Source organism: Lolium rigidum, chromosome 5, assembly GCF_022539505.1.
Source record: "Lolium rigidum isolate FL_2022 chromosome 5, APGP_CSIRO_Lrig_0.1, whole genome shotgun sequence".
NCBI lineage: Eukaryota > Viridiplantae > Streptophyta > Magnoliopsida > Poales > Poaceae > Lolium > Lolium rigidum.
Window position 1 is genome coordinate 220,619,855 of NC_061512.1, and position 17,428 is coordinate 220,637,282.

The window sequence follows — 17,428 nt, forward strand, 5'->3', positions numbered from 1 at the left end:
CGGGAGAGATCGCGGCGGGAGCTAAGGCATGGCATTGGAGACCGCGGTGCTCTCCCGAGCTTCTGCTGGTCTCTTCGGTCGCTGCGCCATGGCAGGAACAGGAGGAGGAGCTTGGAATAGTCTGTTCGGCGGAGGGGAAGGGATGGTGGGTTTGGACGGCGGGGACTGGGGCGCTGCCGCGGGCTCGTCAATGCAGCCACCACATGGATGGTTCCAGGAGCTGGATATCGCCGCCGGCACTGCCCCCGCGCCGCAGGAGAATCAGTCCGGCGGTCGCGCGGAGATGAACGCGGGCGGTATTGGGCAGGCCGATGCCCCGCCAGCGACGGCGGCAGCGACAGGGCGGAGGAAGCGGCGGCGGACGAGAACCGCCAAGAACTCGGAGGAGATGGAGAGCCAGCGGATGACCCACATTGCCGTCGAGCGCAACCGCCGCAAGCAGATGAACGAGTACCTCGCCGCGCTCCGCTCCCTCATGCCGCCCTCCTACGCGCAAAGGGTAACATATACTTCTAGCAACCACACCATTGCCTTCTTCGATCCTCCCATCGCTTTGCTTAATAATGCACGCCTTGTTGCTGTGTACGCACAGGGCGATCAGGCGTCCATCGTTGCAGGCGCAATCAACTTCGTCAAGGAGCTGGAGCAGCGGGTCCAATCGCTGGAAGCGCACAAGCTGACAACCCGGCAATGCGCGGTCGCCGACGGAGAAGCACCACCGCCGCCATTCGCCAATTTCTTCACCTTCCCACAGTACTCCATGAGCGCTACCTCTGCACCAACTCCTCCAGCGAACAATGAGGCTGCCGAGGGCGGAGCCGAGGCCGAGGCGTCTGGATCAAAGCCGTCCGCGGTGGCCGACGTGGAGGTGACCATAGTGGAGAGCCACGCTAACCTGCGGATGCTGTCCCGGCGGCGGCCGAGGCAACTGCTGCGGCTGCTGGTGGCGCTGCACGGCCACCGGCTCACCGTGCTGCACCTCAACATGACCGGCGCCGGCCACATGGTGCTCTACTCCCTTAACCTCAAGGTACGCACGCCTACATATTCAGATATTCTCCCCGTACCACTAAACAATTCAGGCTAATCTGATATGCATGCACACGGCTCCTAGTCCAAGGTTCTACAGTGTTCTGTACCTTGTTAGCAATATCATACTGTCCCGGTCTGAAACAAGCTGGTGCCTAGGTTTCCGTGTTTTTTGTATTTTGCGTTGTCTCGGACAGCAACGCCTCCGAATTCTCACATCTCTGCTTACTTTTATTGGACCTCAAGCAAAACCTAGCTAATAAAACGTCCTAGTACGTGTTCTGTAATTGAACCGTTGAACTGTTCAGAAACTTACCGAATGATGGCCGTCAATGCAGGTGGAAGATGACTGCCAACTTACCTCAGTGGACGAGATCGCCACCGCGGCTCACCAGATCGTCGAGAGGATCCAACAAGAGCAAGAGTGTGTAGCTTAATTAGAGTAGCATCTTATCTCATGTTGTTCAAAAAAAAAATCTTATCTTATGCATATATATGGCATATGTGCAAATTCTAGTTATTCTAGCAAGTGACGTGACTCCTGTGCAAAACTAATAATGTTATCACTACGTAGCAAGTGAAGTGACTCAGTGTTGAACCAATGGATGAATTTGTTCATAGGATGTAGCTGGGTATCTAGTAATTATTTGGTTCAGAAAGGATATGAGTGGTTCCAAACCATTTGAAAGCTCAGGGCAGAGAACAATTCCATGCACGGTAGGCATTGACATATGTGGCATTCCCTTGTGGCCTACCGTGTTCCATATAGGATCAGGCACAATTATCAGGTGCTGTTTCTCAAATTCTTCGGTGGATCCTGTTCCCCCCGTGAAGTGCCATCTCTCCTGCTAAAACACCAAAAAATGCATGGGCATAGACGCCCTTTCATTCCAAACACATGATCTTTATATCTTCAACGTACCAAAAAAAAAAAAAAACCGTTTCTGTAAAGAAGCTCGAGCCTTTTAGAGAAAGGCAGCAAAGCACAGGTACGAACACAAGTCAGAACACTGCAAAGCAAAATCGATGCCAAGACAACCAGAAGGGGAGGGCTGCAAAACACAGGACACAGGCCGTGCCAATGTGCCATGCATCCCATTGACCCGAGAAGAAAAGATTCTAGAACAGGGCACTTTACCTTGCTACTAGCCTTTTACCAATTCTATGCAAACATGATTGACCAAATAGTGAAAAAGAGCTGCACCAGCACCTCATTTCTGTGTTATTGATTCGACCGACAGGACAAAACACATACACAGCTTGCTCTCATGCAGCATGTCGTGTTCCGTCCCCGAAATGTTCCGTCTCCGACCCATGTAAACATCTCCCGGTAAAAAGGTGGAGTCACCTCACCTGATATAGTAATGAAAAATAAACAGCTGCGTTAGTGGACACATCGTCCATCCAAAAGTTTGAGTTAGGGAATGGTGCGCAACTCGTAGTTCATATTCAGTCTGCATGTCTCCCTGCTGTATCCTACTGTAAGAAAAAAGGAATGGTTCATGGATACGTACCCGTGAATGCATACACGTGTATGTCCAAGCCTTTGAGTGCCCATGAAGATGACAGATCCGCGTAACAAGGGGTCAGTGGTTACTAGTATATTAGTACGATGCATCGATGACAGATAGAATATTAACGGTCCATATGTTTTGATACCTTTTGTAGCAATAGGGATAAAAATAAGTAGAGCATCATGGCTGGGTTTATGCCAAAACAGGTTGTACGCCAAGACAAAGCTGCTAGTACTAATTAACCAGTCTCAACAGCAAGACATGACATGCAAGACTGTTGGGTTAGTAGAATAACCATAGCCTAATACATTAGTGAAAGGTGGGTAGCCAGTCTCAAGTTCTCAGCCCCATGACATAGATCAAAGATGTAGTAAAACGACCTACAGATGTTGTGGGCCTGTTCTGGGACTTCATAATAAGCATTATGATAGAACAACCTTAGTGTTCTCAGTTGAATACCTGAACCTTGGGTAGAAGCGATAACGCATATCAGGAGAACTATAATCAATTCTGCTTTAAGTAATGTAGATAACGGTAAATTAATAAACTCGTTGGCGGGGGTCATTTGATATAATAGTCCATCATTGTTTCCCACCAAACTAACCACACATAAGATAACAGTGCTAGAAATTTAACTCGTATGGAAACCTTTGGAAAAGCAGCTACCTGTAATCATGTCTTCAAGGCATTTGAAATTTCTCGTACATGATGACCATTTAACAAACACTTCTACAGTAATCAAGGATGATAGTAGTAGTTTACCTTCAGACAGTAGAAGCGATACACTTAACTTCCATGTTCCACCAGCTCGCTTAATCTTTATGACTAAACCGAAGTCTGAAAGAAATCACTAGAGGGAAGCAAAGGCCACGCCCACAAATCACTGAAGGATACTCAACATGAACAGCTTCCATGGGTTTCAGATAGAGATTGCGAAGAGGGACAGATGCTCTATCATATGATCGACTGTGTATTGAGTTATATCTCAACTTTTATGTAATGAAAACCTCACGCATGTATATATGCGGGAATATGATGAAGGTAATAAAGCTAATGCAATTCAATACATAGAAACAGAATGACCCATGCCAACACCGAAATGAATGCATGTTAGTTCAAAAGTACATCCTGGGTCACCATCAAATCATCAACCAAAGTAGCATGTGCACAATTGGAGAGATCAGCAGCAGTGACCCACAACAAATAGCAAACATGCAACAAATAGACAGCTTAACAGATGTGCATTTTCATTTGTCCAGGTTCTTAATAAATAACTCCACTTAAAGGGACTGGGAGTGGGAATGAATACGGAAAGACAACAATGAAGAAAGGATGGAAAAGGGACATAGAGTTGAGCATAACTAGATTTTTCAGAAGTTACTGATGGGAATAAAAGATGAACCAGCAGCTGCATCTTGGCAAAAGTCAAATGAAAATATATAGTCCAATGTTGGTTGATACAATATTTTCCCATGTAAAATATTTCCTATATGCTTTAGCTCCAGCACAATATGATGTGCTTTATCAACAAAGCAATTTGGAGGTACATGAATGGTGAATCATAATTTTGAAGAAGTTTATTGCTGAAGGTGCCTGAAGCTTCAACATATTGATGGTTCAAATTTCTATCAGGCACCGAAATTCCCTGTTCAGAGATTTCATCTACTCCCTCCAAATCCATAAAAAATGCCAGGGCTTTAGTTCAGCTTAGTACCTCCGATCCATAATATGTGTTGGGGTTTTAGTCTCGAGTTCTGACGAGCAAACTTACTGATAGTTTGGTCAACAAGTGAGCATGTTTATTTGTGATATTCATGGGTTCTCTAGTCTATATGTGCAATATAGCTTGCACAGCGGAAACATGGATAAGACTTTTGATGTAACAGCTCCATGCTTTCTCACAATCAAAATGACAATAAACATATTTTACCTAGCAAATTCAGAAAAATCCTGCTAAACTCATTGAAGAATTTGGAAGTTTGTTCCTTGCTGCGCACCTCCCATACAATCTGGTAGCAGGGGTCGGTTGGAGCTACACATGCTGCACCCGGGTACTAGTATATTAGTACCATGCATCGATGATAGATAGATTATTAACGGTACGTATGTTTTGATGCCTTTTGTAGCAATAGGGACAAGAATAAGTAGATCATCATGGCCGGGGATATGCCAAAACAGGTTGTACTCCAAGACAAAGCTGCTAGTACTAATTAACCAGTCTCAACAGCAAGACATGACGTTCAACACTGTTGTTATTCATTTGGTTAGTACTAGAATAACCATAGCTTAATACGGTAGTGAATGGTGGACAGCCAATATCAAGTTCTCAGCCCCATGGCATAGATCACATCTCTTCAACATCTATAGTAAAAAAACCTACTACAGATGTTGTGGACCTGTTCCTGGAATTCATAATAAAGATCATGACTGAACAACCTTAATTAGTATTCTCAGTTGAATACTTGAACCTTGGTAGAAGCAATAACGCGTATCAGGAAAACTGTAATCAATTCTGAGTTAAGTAATACAGATAACGGTAAATTAATAAACTTGTCTGAGGCGATCATTTGATATAACAGTCCCTCACTGACTCAGTTCAGAGTGTGTTCTCACCAAACTAACCACACATAAGATAACAGTGCTAGAATTGTACCTTGTATAAAACCTTGGAAGAACCCGATACCTCTAATCATGTCTTCACTAGAATTTTACCTTGTATAAAACCTCCGGAGAACCCGCTACTTCTAATCATGTCTTCAGGGCATTTGATATTTCTCGTACATAATGACTAGTTAACCAACACTTCTAAGCTGACAACCTCACCAAAGCTTCTACTCAGTAATCAAGAATGATACTCGTGGCTTACCCTTCAGACATTGGATGGATATGCTTAACTTCCATGTTCCACTAGTCTCAAGGAAATCACTAGAGGGGAGCAACGTCCACACCCACAAATCACTGAAGGATACACAGCATGAACAGCTTTCATGGTCTTCACAAGAGGGCCAGATGCTCTATCATATGATCTACTGTGTATGTTAGTTCAAAAATACATCCTCGGTGGCCGCAAGGCATCAACCAAAACATGAACACCAAAATGCATTCATGTTAGTTCAAAAATACATCCTGGGTCGCATCAAGGCATAAACCAAAGTAGCCTATACACAACTGGAGATCAGCAGCAGTGACCCCCATTGAATAGCAAGCAAATAGACAGCTTAACAGATGTGCAATTTCATTTGCCCGGTTCTTAATAAATAACTCCACTTAAAGGGACTGGGTGTGGAAATAAGAATAGGGAAAGACAACAATAAAGAAAAAGGATGAAAAAAGGACCAGCAGCAGCATCTTGGCAAAACACAAATGAAAATATATGATTCAATGATGGTTGGTGTAATATTTGCACATGTAAAACACTTCCTCCATGCTTTAGCTCCAGAACAAAATGACGTGATTTCCTACATTTATTAAAAAAGGAATCTGGAGGTACATGAATGGTGAATCATAACTTTGAAGGAGTTTGTTGCTGAAGGCGCCTGAAGATTCAACATATTGATGGTTCAAATTTCTATCAGGCACCGAAATTCCCAATTCAGATATTTCATATACTCCCTCCGTTCCATGAAAGTTGTCTTAACTTTGTCAAAATTTGGAGTATCAAGAATGGAATTTGGAGGTACTATCATCCGAAGAGAACATAGTAACACTGCTAAAATTAAAGTGGCAAAATCTCTCGCGTGAATAACAATAAACGAAGCAAGTGGTAAAATTTTAGGTCTTATAGATGTTTTGTTTTAAGATAATATATTTTAGATATTTCATAACCAGGATTTAAGTCACTTTTCCAAACCCCATGTATGAATGCTGAGGTGCATGCAAGTGAACAATAAGGTTTCATGTTTGAAAATAGTAATTAGTGCTTGAATTCTGAAGGAGAAACTAACTGAAACTTAGGTGAACAGATGGGCACGTTTATTTTGGAACTAATATTCATGAGTTCTCTAGTGTAAATGTGCAATATAACTTGTAGAGCAGAGACATGGATTAGACTTTTGATGTAACAGCATCATGCTTTCCCATAATCAAAATGACGTTAGACATATTTTACCTACCAAATTCAGAAAAAGTTTCATGCTCAACTCGTCGAAGAATTTGGAAGTTTGTTCCTTGCTGTGCATCTACCATACAATCTAGTAGCAGGGGCGGGTGGAGCTACACATGCTGCACCTGGGTACAAATTATTTTTCTAAGAAATTATGCCAAAAAATCAAACCGTGCAACACCCTAGACAATGTAAATGTACCCCCGGTGGCTCAAAATTCAATACTCAAAGGACACAATCTAGTGCAAAATTCAATACTCAAAGGACACAATCTAGTGCAAAATTCAATACTCAAAGGACACAATCTTTATGTCAAAAAAAAAGGACACAATCTAGTGAACCCCGATCTATCCAGGCCTAGTTCCGTGCCTGTCCAGTATGCCGCCTGAACAGCAGAGACATATAAGGCCCGTATATGGGCTTGTGCAAGCAGAGCAGCTGCACGGAGCCCCCAACATTCTTAACTAGTAGTACGCCCTCCGTTCCTAAAAAAGCTTCTCAACTTTGTCTAGATATGGATGTATATACATGTTTTAGCTATAGGTACCGTATCCAGAAAAAGTTGAGAAGCTTTTTTTGGAACGGAGGTAGTAGTACTTAGTATTATAAATTGAAGGATTAGTAAGGCCTAGACAATACAAAAAAAAAGATTGCTGAAAATATCTAATTGTCAAATATAGCATATAGTATCCAACGCATAATGGACCAAATTAACATCTGGTGTCAACTCCGTCTTGATTCTCCTCATTTTCTTTACCGTTAATATATTTACCCAGAGCAAATTTGAGTAACTAGTTTCGAGATTTGCTTTTTTGGCAAGATGTAATTTGTTGAATAATTTTTACAATAAATATAGACGCACCTAGCTATTTAGCACATTGATCGGCACAAAATAGTTGTAATGAAAAACACATAAAGATTAAAGGAGCGTTATATTCACTTATTTCAGTGTGTTATTCCAGAAACCATTGAAACCTGCAAGGTACGGATTGTCCCTGGTAGTTGAAGCAGGATTTGGGAATAGTTTATTAGTCTCTCGTACTAAATGAGCAACCACTAATATGGAACAGAGGAAGTGGCATTTACAGTTATTTGAATTGTTGAGAGAAAAATGGCACATGTGTAACAGAAACTTAATGATTGATAGTAATTATTGTCAAAATTTTCCATTCATCACTAAGTAAATATTTTTTCCATACCTGAACCAAAAACACGATTTTATCAGCGAATAAATACAAGTTTTAATCAAATTAACATTGCATGGCAAAAGCACAACCTGTCAGATACTAAAAAGGCTGTGGAGAAACTGAAAAAAGTATGGCCGGTCTTAGGGAAACTTACTATATCTAAGTGTCCAAGGGGGTTTTTGGGCAAGGTGGATTGCATTGGGATTTTCGTTACTTATTTGGATCAAATCATCCCTATCCAAACAGGAACTAAATTTTGCAATACCATCAAATATATAGGTTGTAATGTACCAAACTTTGTTAACTATAGGGAAGTTTTCACATGCTCAAAGAAATATCAACACGTAAGAGTGAACCTAAGGTATCTCAATCTGGTGCACCGTTCCTCTCTAACCACAGGAGCAAACAATGGTATTGCATTTTCACCGTTCCTCTCTAACCACAGGAGCAAACAATAGTATTGCATTTTCAGGTTCATGTATATGCTGCCAACAAAAAGAGTTCACACCGATAACTGATGTATGTTAGGCCAGTAGGCACTCAATTAACAATTATGCTAACTAGTTCATAAGAAGCATGTGAAACAAGCTCGATGGTATCCATTGTTCCAGTCGGACACATTTGTAACAATACTATACTATCAGCAAGTGCTGATCCCCCCCTCACCCCAAAAAAAAACTTGATCCCCCCAAACAATCAGCAAGGGTTGGTCTCCCAAACTAGCGATTCATGATTTTATTACATTTGCAACATCCCCTGCTGGAAATAATAAACATTGGCGTAGTCATTATTTTCATTTCATACGAAGCTTGATGATATCCATTGTTCCATGCTGAACACATGCCTACCTACCATCCCCTTTTGGAAATAATAAACATTGACGAAGGCAACAGCCAAAATATTGCAATGCAACAGTACCCAATACACCTTATGTTCACACTGTACACGAACTTTGTAAACTATATAAACTTTTTCACATGTTCCAAGAAATACCAATATGCGTTTGTTAGCTTTTAATCTCTTGGCTAGCATAGGGTTTTAGTTCTTTTGTTTTGCAGGTTTACCCTTGCAAGCCTTAACACCTTCCTGGCACTCTTCTAATAACAGGGAACAACACATGTTTTGACACGTAATTGGAGAAAAATGTACAAACATAGAGAAGTGAATGGAGTGACAAGAGAAATCAGGTACCTCAATCTGGTGCAGCTTCTCACAGGAGCAAATAACAGCATTGCACTTTTGAAATTCACGAATAGCCTGCAAACAAGAAGAGCTCTCACACACAAAAATTGGTACACATTAGCTCACAAGACATCCAAATACGAATGCTGCTAACTAGTTCTTAAGATATTCAGTTATTATTACCTCCGTTCCAAAATATATGCCTTCTTAGAAAGCTAGTTTAGCTTTCTAAAAAGGCTTGTATTTGGAACAGAGGTAGTAGTACATGTGTACCAATATTTGTAAGCTATCATCAAGTGTTGGTCCAACTACAGATTCTTGATTTTTAGTACATTTGCACCACCCCCTTCTGGAAACAATAAACATTGAGGCATGCAGTGGTCCACTCTTTGCAAGATTGGTACACAAATATTACATGAAGAAACCAATCTTCAGTTTCTTCCCTGAAATTCCCTCGGCCATAGCTTGACACAAGTTGACATTATGATAGAGGAAGCTTGGGCGTGCAAGTTAACACGAGCACATCGACTCAAGAAATACTTATCACGCAGAAATTGCTCTTGTCAACTCACAGATTTCAGATAAGTATTTCTCTTGGAGCCACTTGAGCTCTCCAGTATACACTTCCTATTAACAGACACAGACACACTACCAGCTCCCGGCTTTGCTGAGGCTGCACCCCCTCTTGACAGCAAAATGACACCAGCTCACAGCGGCAGAGCAGCGCCAGTAGAGCGAACACTCCGCGAGAAGAAGAATGCCCGGCCACTGCTTGACATCGACCTGCCGATCCCAAGCTTGCCTGTCTGGCAGGAGGATGAAGACGCCCCTGCTGCCTCCCTGTCCTTCACCCTGAAGATCATCATCTCTCGGCCGCTCGGCAATAATTTGCGGCTGGACTGCGCAGCAGCGTCCTGAACTTCAGGCACGGGCAGGAGGTATAACGGCGAGTCCATGGAGGCCGAGCGCCGTATCGGCTTGGGCGTCGCGCTCCCGTTCTCCTCTGCTGGGGCTTCCGTGTCCTCGCTTTGAGTGTCCGAAGAGGCCTCGGAATCCTCGGGCAGTGACTCTGACGGGGACATTTCGTCGAACACCTGGTGCGATTCGGTGACGTCTGTGTTGGCGTCGGTGGTTGCGGCGAGGACGTCGGAGGGGACGACGACGGTGGAGCGGCAGACGGGGCAGCTGACGTGCGCGCGGAGCCAGGTGTCGATGCAGGGCGCGTGGAACGGGTGGGAGCAGCGCGGGAGGAGGCGGACGAGCTCGCCGTCGCTGAACTCGCCGAGGCAGACCGCGCAGTCCCCGCCGGACCCCGCGCCGCGGTACTCCACGGCGGCTATGGACGCGATGGCGGCCTCGTCGAGCCCCACCGTGCGGATGTACCAGACGTGGTGCACCACCCCGCCGCCGCCGCCGCCCGCCTCCTCGTCGTCGTCGTGAGGGAGCGGGGCGGTGGCCGAGCGGCGGCGGCGGCGCAGGGCGCGGCGGCGGCGGTAGAGGAGGAGCGTGGCGAGCCCGAAGGAGAGGAAGAGGAAGGCGGAGAGCAGGGAGACGGTGAGGAGGAGGCGTACGGGCAGGCGGTGGTCGACGGCGATGGTGGCGCGCGGGAACGGGGGGAGGGGTGGCGGGGGCGCGAAGGCGTAGTCGACGCAGTCGCCGCCGGGGCAGCGCGGGATGCACCAGAACGCGTTGTCGGTGCAGTTGAGCGTGATGGTCCCGTAGCCGCCGCTCGGGCTCGGGCTCGGGGTCGGCGGCAGCGGCGGGTACATGGCTCGGTGACGGCGCGGCTACCGGAGGTGAGGGCGGCGGCTGGTGCGTGGGATCGGCGGCGTGCAGCGCATTGGTGTGGTGGGGGAAGATGACCCGAGTGCGCGAGTGGGCAGGGCAGTGGTGGGGCTGGACGGGGACGTGGAGTGGATTGGTCGTTGTTGGGTTTGGTAAAAGTTTGGCATTGTAGCAGCCAACTCGGGGTGGAGCTGGACAGCACACACAGCCAGTGCGAAACACTTGACATACACGAACTGGTATTGGGTCACTGACAGCTGGGTCGAGGGAACGGACCGAGCGTTGAGGCCCACTTGTCATTGTGCTAAACGACTTGGCCGTAACGGTCGCCGGTGTACATGGCGGAGCACTGGGCTTGGATTACGCAAAGTCAGTACCGGTTCTTAATGGGTGGAAAATTACTCTTGCCAAACAAATATGTGGAAAAAATACTTGGTCGTGCATGTGCGTCCAGAGACTCTCCGGTGCTCGTAGAATGTCACGGCCTGTTTTTTTTTTTTTTGAGAGCAACCACATATTCCATTAATGAAAAATCAAGTTACATGAAGCAACACATGTGGAAACTAAAAGACAAACCGGGATAAAATGATTATCCTGAATTTGCAGATAAAATCCTAAAAGATCGAGAAATACAAAACGATCCCTAGGGTTTCCCGCAACCACCGTAGCCGCGGCCGCCGTCCAATTCCAACGCCGCCGAGACGAACGCAAGAAGAGACGCCGAGCCTCCACCATTGCAAGATCCAAAAGAGCACCATCGCCAACGAGGCTTTGTGAGTCGATGAACGAGCCTCGCTGTAAGCGCCGAGGCACATGTCGCCGTGGCACGTCGACCGGGGACGTCCCCGTGTCTGTCTTGGACCAAGATACGCCGCCTCCCATTGACGAAGTCGAGAGAAGAACGGCATATCCACCACCTCCGAACCAACATATTCGCTCCAGAAGAACCACCTCGCCCGGCCCCCGCCGCCGTCGTGGACAACGACAAACGCCAGGTGACACGTCGAGAAACGGATCTCGCCGGATCTAAAGAACGGCGAGAAGACCAAGCCGCCGACCCGAAAGATCGACAAGCACACGTTGCCAACAACTCCGAGACGCCGCCGTGAAGATCGCCGCCGGTGTGGGAGTGGAGTTGAGGCAGTATTGATTTGCCCGGCGCCGCTCCCACCACCCCAACGACGCACCACGAGCGGACAAGCCCAAACTACAAAACGGAGGAGGAACGAGGTCCCTCCCCTCCCCGCCGCCGGAGCGGCAAGCGGAGGGAGAGGGGCCCAGAGCTCACGCCGGTGGAGATGGGATCTGGCCGCCGACGCCTGGGAGAGACGAGCAGGGACAAAACGTTTCGTGGTTAAGAGAGACTTTTGTGTTTTCCGTGTTGTCACGGCCTGTTAACACAAAGGGAAGTGCTGGGCGTCCCTCGGGGGATTAAAATTCTAATCCCCCTGGTCCCCAACCGTCCGATCAACAAATCACGAACGTTTCCGGCCGTCCGATCAAACCAACCAGCCCTCTCTCCCACTTTTGCTACCATAATGCACCAAAGTAGCAAAAAACGATTTAATTGTAGCAAACTCTATTTTCACCTAAAAACACAGACCTCGCCGGAGACCCGCCGGAGACTCGCCGGAGACCCGCCGGAGACCCGCCGGAGACTCGCCGGAGTCTCGCCGGAGACTCGCCGGAGATGTCGCCGGAGTCTCGCCGGAGACTCGCCGGAGATGTCGCTGGAGACCCACCGGTAACCTCACCGGAGACTTAGTAGCAAAAAAATATGCTATAGTAGCAAAAACACACAAAGATTGTATAGCAACCTTTTTTTGATATTGTAGCAAAACCAACCTCGTCAGAGACTCGCCGGAGACCTCGCCGGAGAATTTGTAGCAGAAAAATATACTATTGTAGCAAACACCTATAACAAATGTAGCAAAACCTAGTTTCAATGGATTCTCACCGGAGAGATTGTAGCAAAAAAAAAAATTGTAGCGAAACCACAAAACCAAAGTAGCAATGCATCCACGCGCAAGCTGCAGGGTACGCGGAGGCGCGAGCCGCCGAGGGGGAGCTCGGGGATGGAGCTCCATGGCGCGGCGGCAGGACTCCAGTGGCGCGCGGCGGTGCGAATCCAGGGCGCGGCGGCCGGACTCCAGTGGCGCCCGGGCGCGGCGGCCGGACTCCGGTGGCGCGCAACGGTGAGAATCTAGGGCGCGGAGGCCGGACTCCGGTGGCGCGGGCGGTGAGAATCCAGGGAGCGGCGGCCGAACTCCGGTGGCGCACGGCGGTGCAAATCCGGGGCGCGCGAGCTGCAGGGGACATCCACCGACGCGCGAGCTGCAGGAGACGTGGCGGCGCGAGCTGCTGAAGGGCGGAGATGTGTCGCTAGGGGAGGTGGTGGAGGAAGGGGTGCCGGGAGGGTCGCCGCCGGAGCCGGAATCCACTTTGCAGCCGCCGGAGCCGATGGAGGAGACGGGATGGGGAGAGGATAAGCTTCGATGAGAACGTGGTGGGCCCCATTCTCCCTCTCGTTCGGTTCAATAGCTAGAGGGGCGTGCTAACGTGGCCAGCTGTCAACCCGGACGATCAAACGCTTGATCCCCCGGGGGAATAGAAGTGTTTCCCTAACACAAACCCTGGCCGTTGATTTGTCACGCTCAAGCCTGATGTTGGTTGGGGTTTCTCGTGCAGAAAGAGTCGAAGGCTAGGTTTATCATGAGTAGACAACATCGATTGGGCAAAGGCATGTACAACAGTGTGACGTTTTTTTTTAAGTTGTCATGTAGAACGAAGAGAGAATACCGAAAGAGAGATCGCTTTTCCTTAGCTAAGGGACTGTAAGTGACTCTGGATCTCTCTTAAATTTCTCTAGTTCATACTCGCTACATTCCGCAGATTAAGCTGTAAATCTCTCGTGAATCAAAGCGAGCCACTGAGCTATAAAAAAAAATCGCATTGTACCCTTCATAAATCGCTACACACAATTATCTCTCTCATACAATGGGTCTTCCATGATTTACGCATGGGCATGCACAGTTAATCAGCATGCAACCTCAACCAGACTAAACAAATACAACGCTCGCTCAGGAGACGCAATTTGGGGGAGTTACCAATCTTTACGCACCCACGCCTTACTTTATGGGTAAAAACTGAAAATATATTTAGGCCCTAACCATTGAAAAGGAGGGAGTAGGATACAAGAAGTGGTTCGAATCAAGCCGATCATCATATCCTACCTATCCTCGCTAGCTACCACACAAGCTACACGAGTTGTGTTCGTTCTTTCGTATCATCCAAGCCAAGTTCTTGCGACCACAAACGCTTAAGTACAATATCAACAGCACTCACACGTTACAAGGCCTTACTTGGCATATTGCGGTCCATCTAGCCACTCTAGTAACCTCTCCTTCCTTGTGGGCTTGGTCTTGATCTTCTCAATGATGACTTGAGATAGGTTGTTGTTGGAGAGGATGCCTTGTGATGACGGGCTACTAACATCCCCACACCCCTCATGATTATCTGGTTGTCCCCAAGCAGGCACACGCAGGAAGCGTTGCTGAAGTTCTTCCAAGTCTTCCCATGTCGTGGTTGCATTCGAAGAACTATTCCATTGTACAAGCACCTAGAACACCTTACGGAGGCCATCTTGGTGAACTCGGCGCTGAAGGACCTGAACAGGGACCTGGAATACACAATCGGGATTAGGAAGTTGCGGCTATACGTGATGCTTTGGACCTATGCATGGCTTCAATTAAGATACATGGAAGACAGGATGTATTCTACTGGAATCAAGAAGCTGGAGCTTGTACGCGACTTCACCAATGCGTTGAATAACTCAAAAAGACCCAAATAAATTGAATGCAAGTTTGTGCTTAGCCTGGCGAGCAATTGAAGACTGAATGTAAGGGTGGAGCTTCAAGGACACTTCATCCCTTACTGAAAAGGAGCGCTCACATATGTGTTTGTCAGCCTGGTACTTCATACATTGTTGCATGCGGAGTAAATATTGTCAGCAGTTTCATATCAGCAAGCCAAGTTTGAATGTCTTCTCGCAAGAATACTTCCGGTTGTCGTAACCCCAAAGTACCATGGCTGCCTTACATAAATCACCTCAAACGGGGTTTTGCCAAGAGAAGAGTGCCAGTTATTGTTGTACCAAAACTCACGTAGACTCAACCATTTAGACCACTGATGCAGGTGGGCAGGTGGGCAGGTGGGCAGTGATAAAGCATTCAACAGGTTGGTTGACACGCTTAGTTTGGTTGTCGATTTTCGAGTAGTGAGCATTGCTCATCCTTTGCTCATCCTTAATTCAGTTCCAATAGCTTTGAAAACTCCTTGCCAAAAACGACTAGTAAAAACCGGGTCACGATCAGAGACTAGTAGATGGGGAATTCTAGGGTTTGGAGATTGAATTGGCGCCTGATACCAAGTTTAAGGTGCTGGCGGATCTCTTTCAAATTTCTCTAGTTCATAAGATACAAGGAGTGGTTCGAACCAAGCCAATCCTCAGATCCAACCTATCCTCGCCGGCCTATCGCACAAGCTATACGAGCAGTGTTTGTTCTTTCATATCATCCATGCCAAGTTCTGCTAATGGCACAAACACGCTTAAGTACAACATCAACACCTCTCGCACTTTACATGGCCTTAATTGGCACATTGCGGTCCGTCTAGTCACTCGGGGAACCTCTTCTTCCTCGTGGGCTAGGCCTTGGTCTTCTCCATGATGGCTTGAGACGGCTCGTTGTTGGAGAGGATGCTTTGTGGGGTCGAGCTGGTGACATGGATGATCCCTTGGAAAATAAGAGAAGATAACGTTTTTCATTGTACCGTATATCTTTCCTTAGCAATATAATTTTCCACCAAAATTTAATTAATTATCATTATTTTCAAGAGATGGTAATAAAATAGAACGACATGTATAATGGGGTGACGTCACCAAGGATTTTTGCTGAGTTGGAGAAGATATGATAGAGAAAAAGATTGATGTCTTCTCTTAGCTAATGGATGTTCCCTTAGAAAATAAAATAAGAGAATGCCAGTTTCACCATTGTATCTATGTCTTTCCTTAGAAACAAATTTTCATTAATTGTAAGAGTTCACAATACAGATAATGCATTATAGATGTTATAGTTATTTTCTTCTCTAGATGAGATGATGTGAAGTGCTAAAGACGTTCTCTATCTGTGAGAAGCTGTAAATTCCCTATCATTCTACATGCCTAACAATGTGGAACCGGAGATAACGACGCTGTAACAATAAATTGGCCGTTTTCTGACTAATCGTTCTGTCTGTTGGCATTTTTCTCCGTGGAACAGAAATGAGTGGACTTTATTGGCTAATTTATATCTTCTCACTATGTGTCAACGTCGGCTCTTGGGAGCTCCAGATTACACGACTCGTTTTTTTTTTTTTTTGCGAATTGATTACACGACTCGTTGTTAACCGCGGAGGCAACGCGGAGTGCACATTTTCACTTCACTAGTTGTGCGGTTCATGAGTTGTTTAATTACAAAATAAGCCATCACCCTCAGCCGATTTGCTACTTGGAGGCTTGGAGGATGCCATCGAGTTATCCACAGGAGGTTGTACGTGTATGTGACCTCAACGCCAGCTGTGAAATTGGACATGGCCATAGCTAGCACGTTGAGCCACTCTGGTCTACGCCCCGTCAACACCCAAAATGCTCAAACACACGTGTGTAATCGGGTCAAATCAGTTATTTTTTACATATATTCTTAAGAGTTAAGATACACAACAATGTCGCTTACAAATACGTACATACATTTACCCCTAAAAACGCATCTACGCAGGCTTCACTAACTCAGCACCCTACATGCGGTGACCCAGCATACCACTGCATGTTGTAGTATACAAGTCGTTGATATGATCTTTGTGAAGGGGCTTCCTCACAAATTGCCATATCCCTCAGAGTGGTACAACAGAAACATTGCAGGTCATAACACTCCATACTTTATTACAAACATTGACTTACAAGTTGGTATTCTCACAAGTCCTATGAGAACACCCTAAGAGACTACTAAAGTACCATTACAACTTATACTAAAGATGAAAAGAGCTCAACAACTTATTTAGGTAGGTTCTTCGTTGCTCGGCTCTATGATACTAAGGTATGTCACTACTCCTCCACCTCCGTGTCATCTGGTCCGTAGACTATCCCATAGTCTACGCCTTCCACTCCGCCGGTAAGATCGGGTTCTTCGTAGACCAGCTCGTAGCTTCCTTCGGGTGCTCCATCGTTGATAGCCTCCACTTCGGGATCACGGTCTAGCAAGGGTGTCGAAAGAAAGTGAGTACAGAGGTACTCGGCAAGTTCTAAAAGAATAAAAGGTGTTTGATGCACTAGCTACGACCATTGATCGAGAAATCGCAGGTCAATGCATGTTTTGAAAACATTTCTTCAAAAGGTTGCTTTTATTATGAAAACTATGCCCGTCGGTCTTCACGGAGTTGACCGGAACTTCGTGGAGTTCCTTTCTGCCGCGTTCGCGGTTCCCTTCCCGGAACAAGGAGTGAGCAGCCACAATTTGATACACTCGCGGAGGTGCGTTACTTTTCCCACAAGAGATCTCACCCTTTTTGCCATCCGCAGGGACTTGCCCCCGTTC

At 46.4% G+C, this 17,428-nt stretch overlaps 2 protein-coding genes across 2 annotated transcripts; one reads left to right on the plus strand and one right to left on the minus strand.

The window, feature by feature from the left end:
* Nucleotides 1-295: 295 nt before the first annotated feature.
* LOC124657106 (transcription factor bHLH96-like) lies at nt 296-1,466 on the plus strand. Its single transcript, XM_047195717.1, has 3 exons — nt 296-499; nt 593-1,030; nt 1,368-1,466. The coding sequence occupies exons 1-3, from the start codon at nt 389-391 to the stop codon at nt 1,464-1,466; spliced, it is 648 nt and encodes a 215-aa protein (XP_047051673.1). The 5' UTR covers nt 296-388.
* Nucleotides 1,467-9,276: 7,810 nt separating this feature from the next.
* LOC124657107 (E3 ubiquitin-protein ligase RING1-like) lies at nt 9,277-10,783 on the minus strand. The gene has a single exon (XM_047195718.1). It carries the CDS (start codon nt 10,781-10,783, stop codon nt 9,722-9,724), a length of 1,062 nt encoding a protein of 353 aa, XP_047051674.1. The 3' UTR covers nt 9,277-9,721.
* Between the last annotated feature and the right edge of the window lie 6,645 nt (nt 10,784-17,428).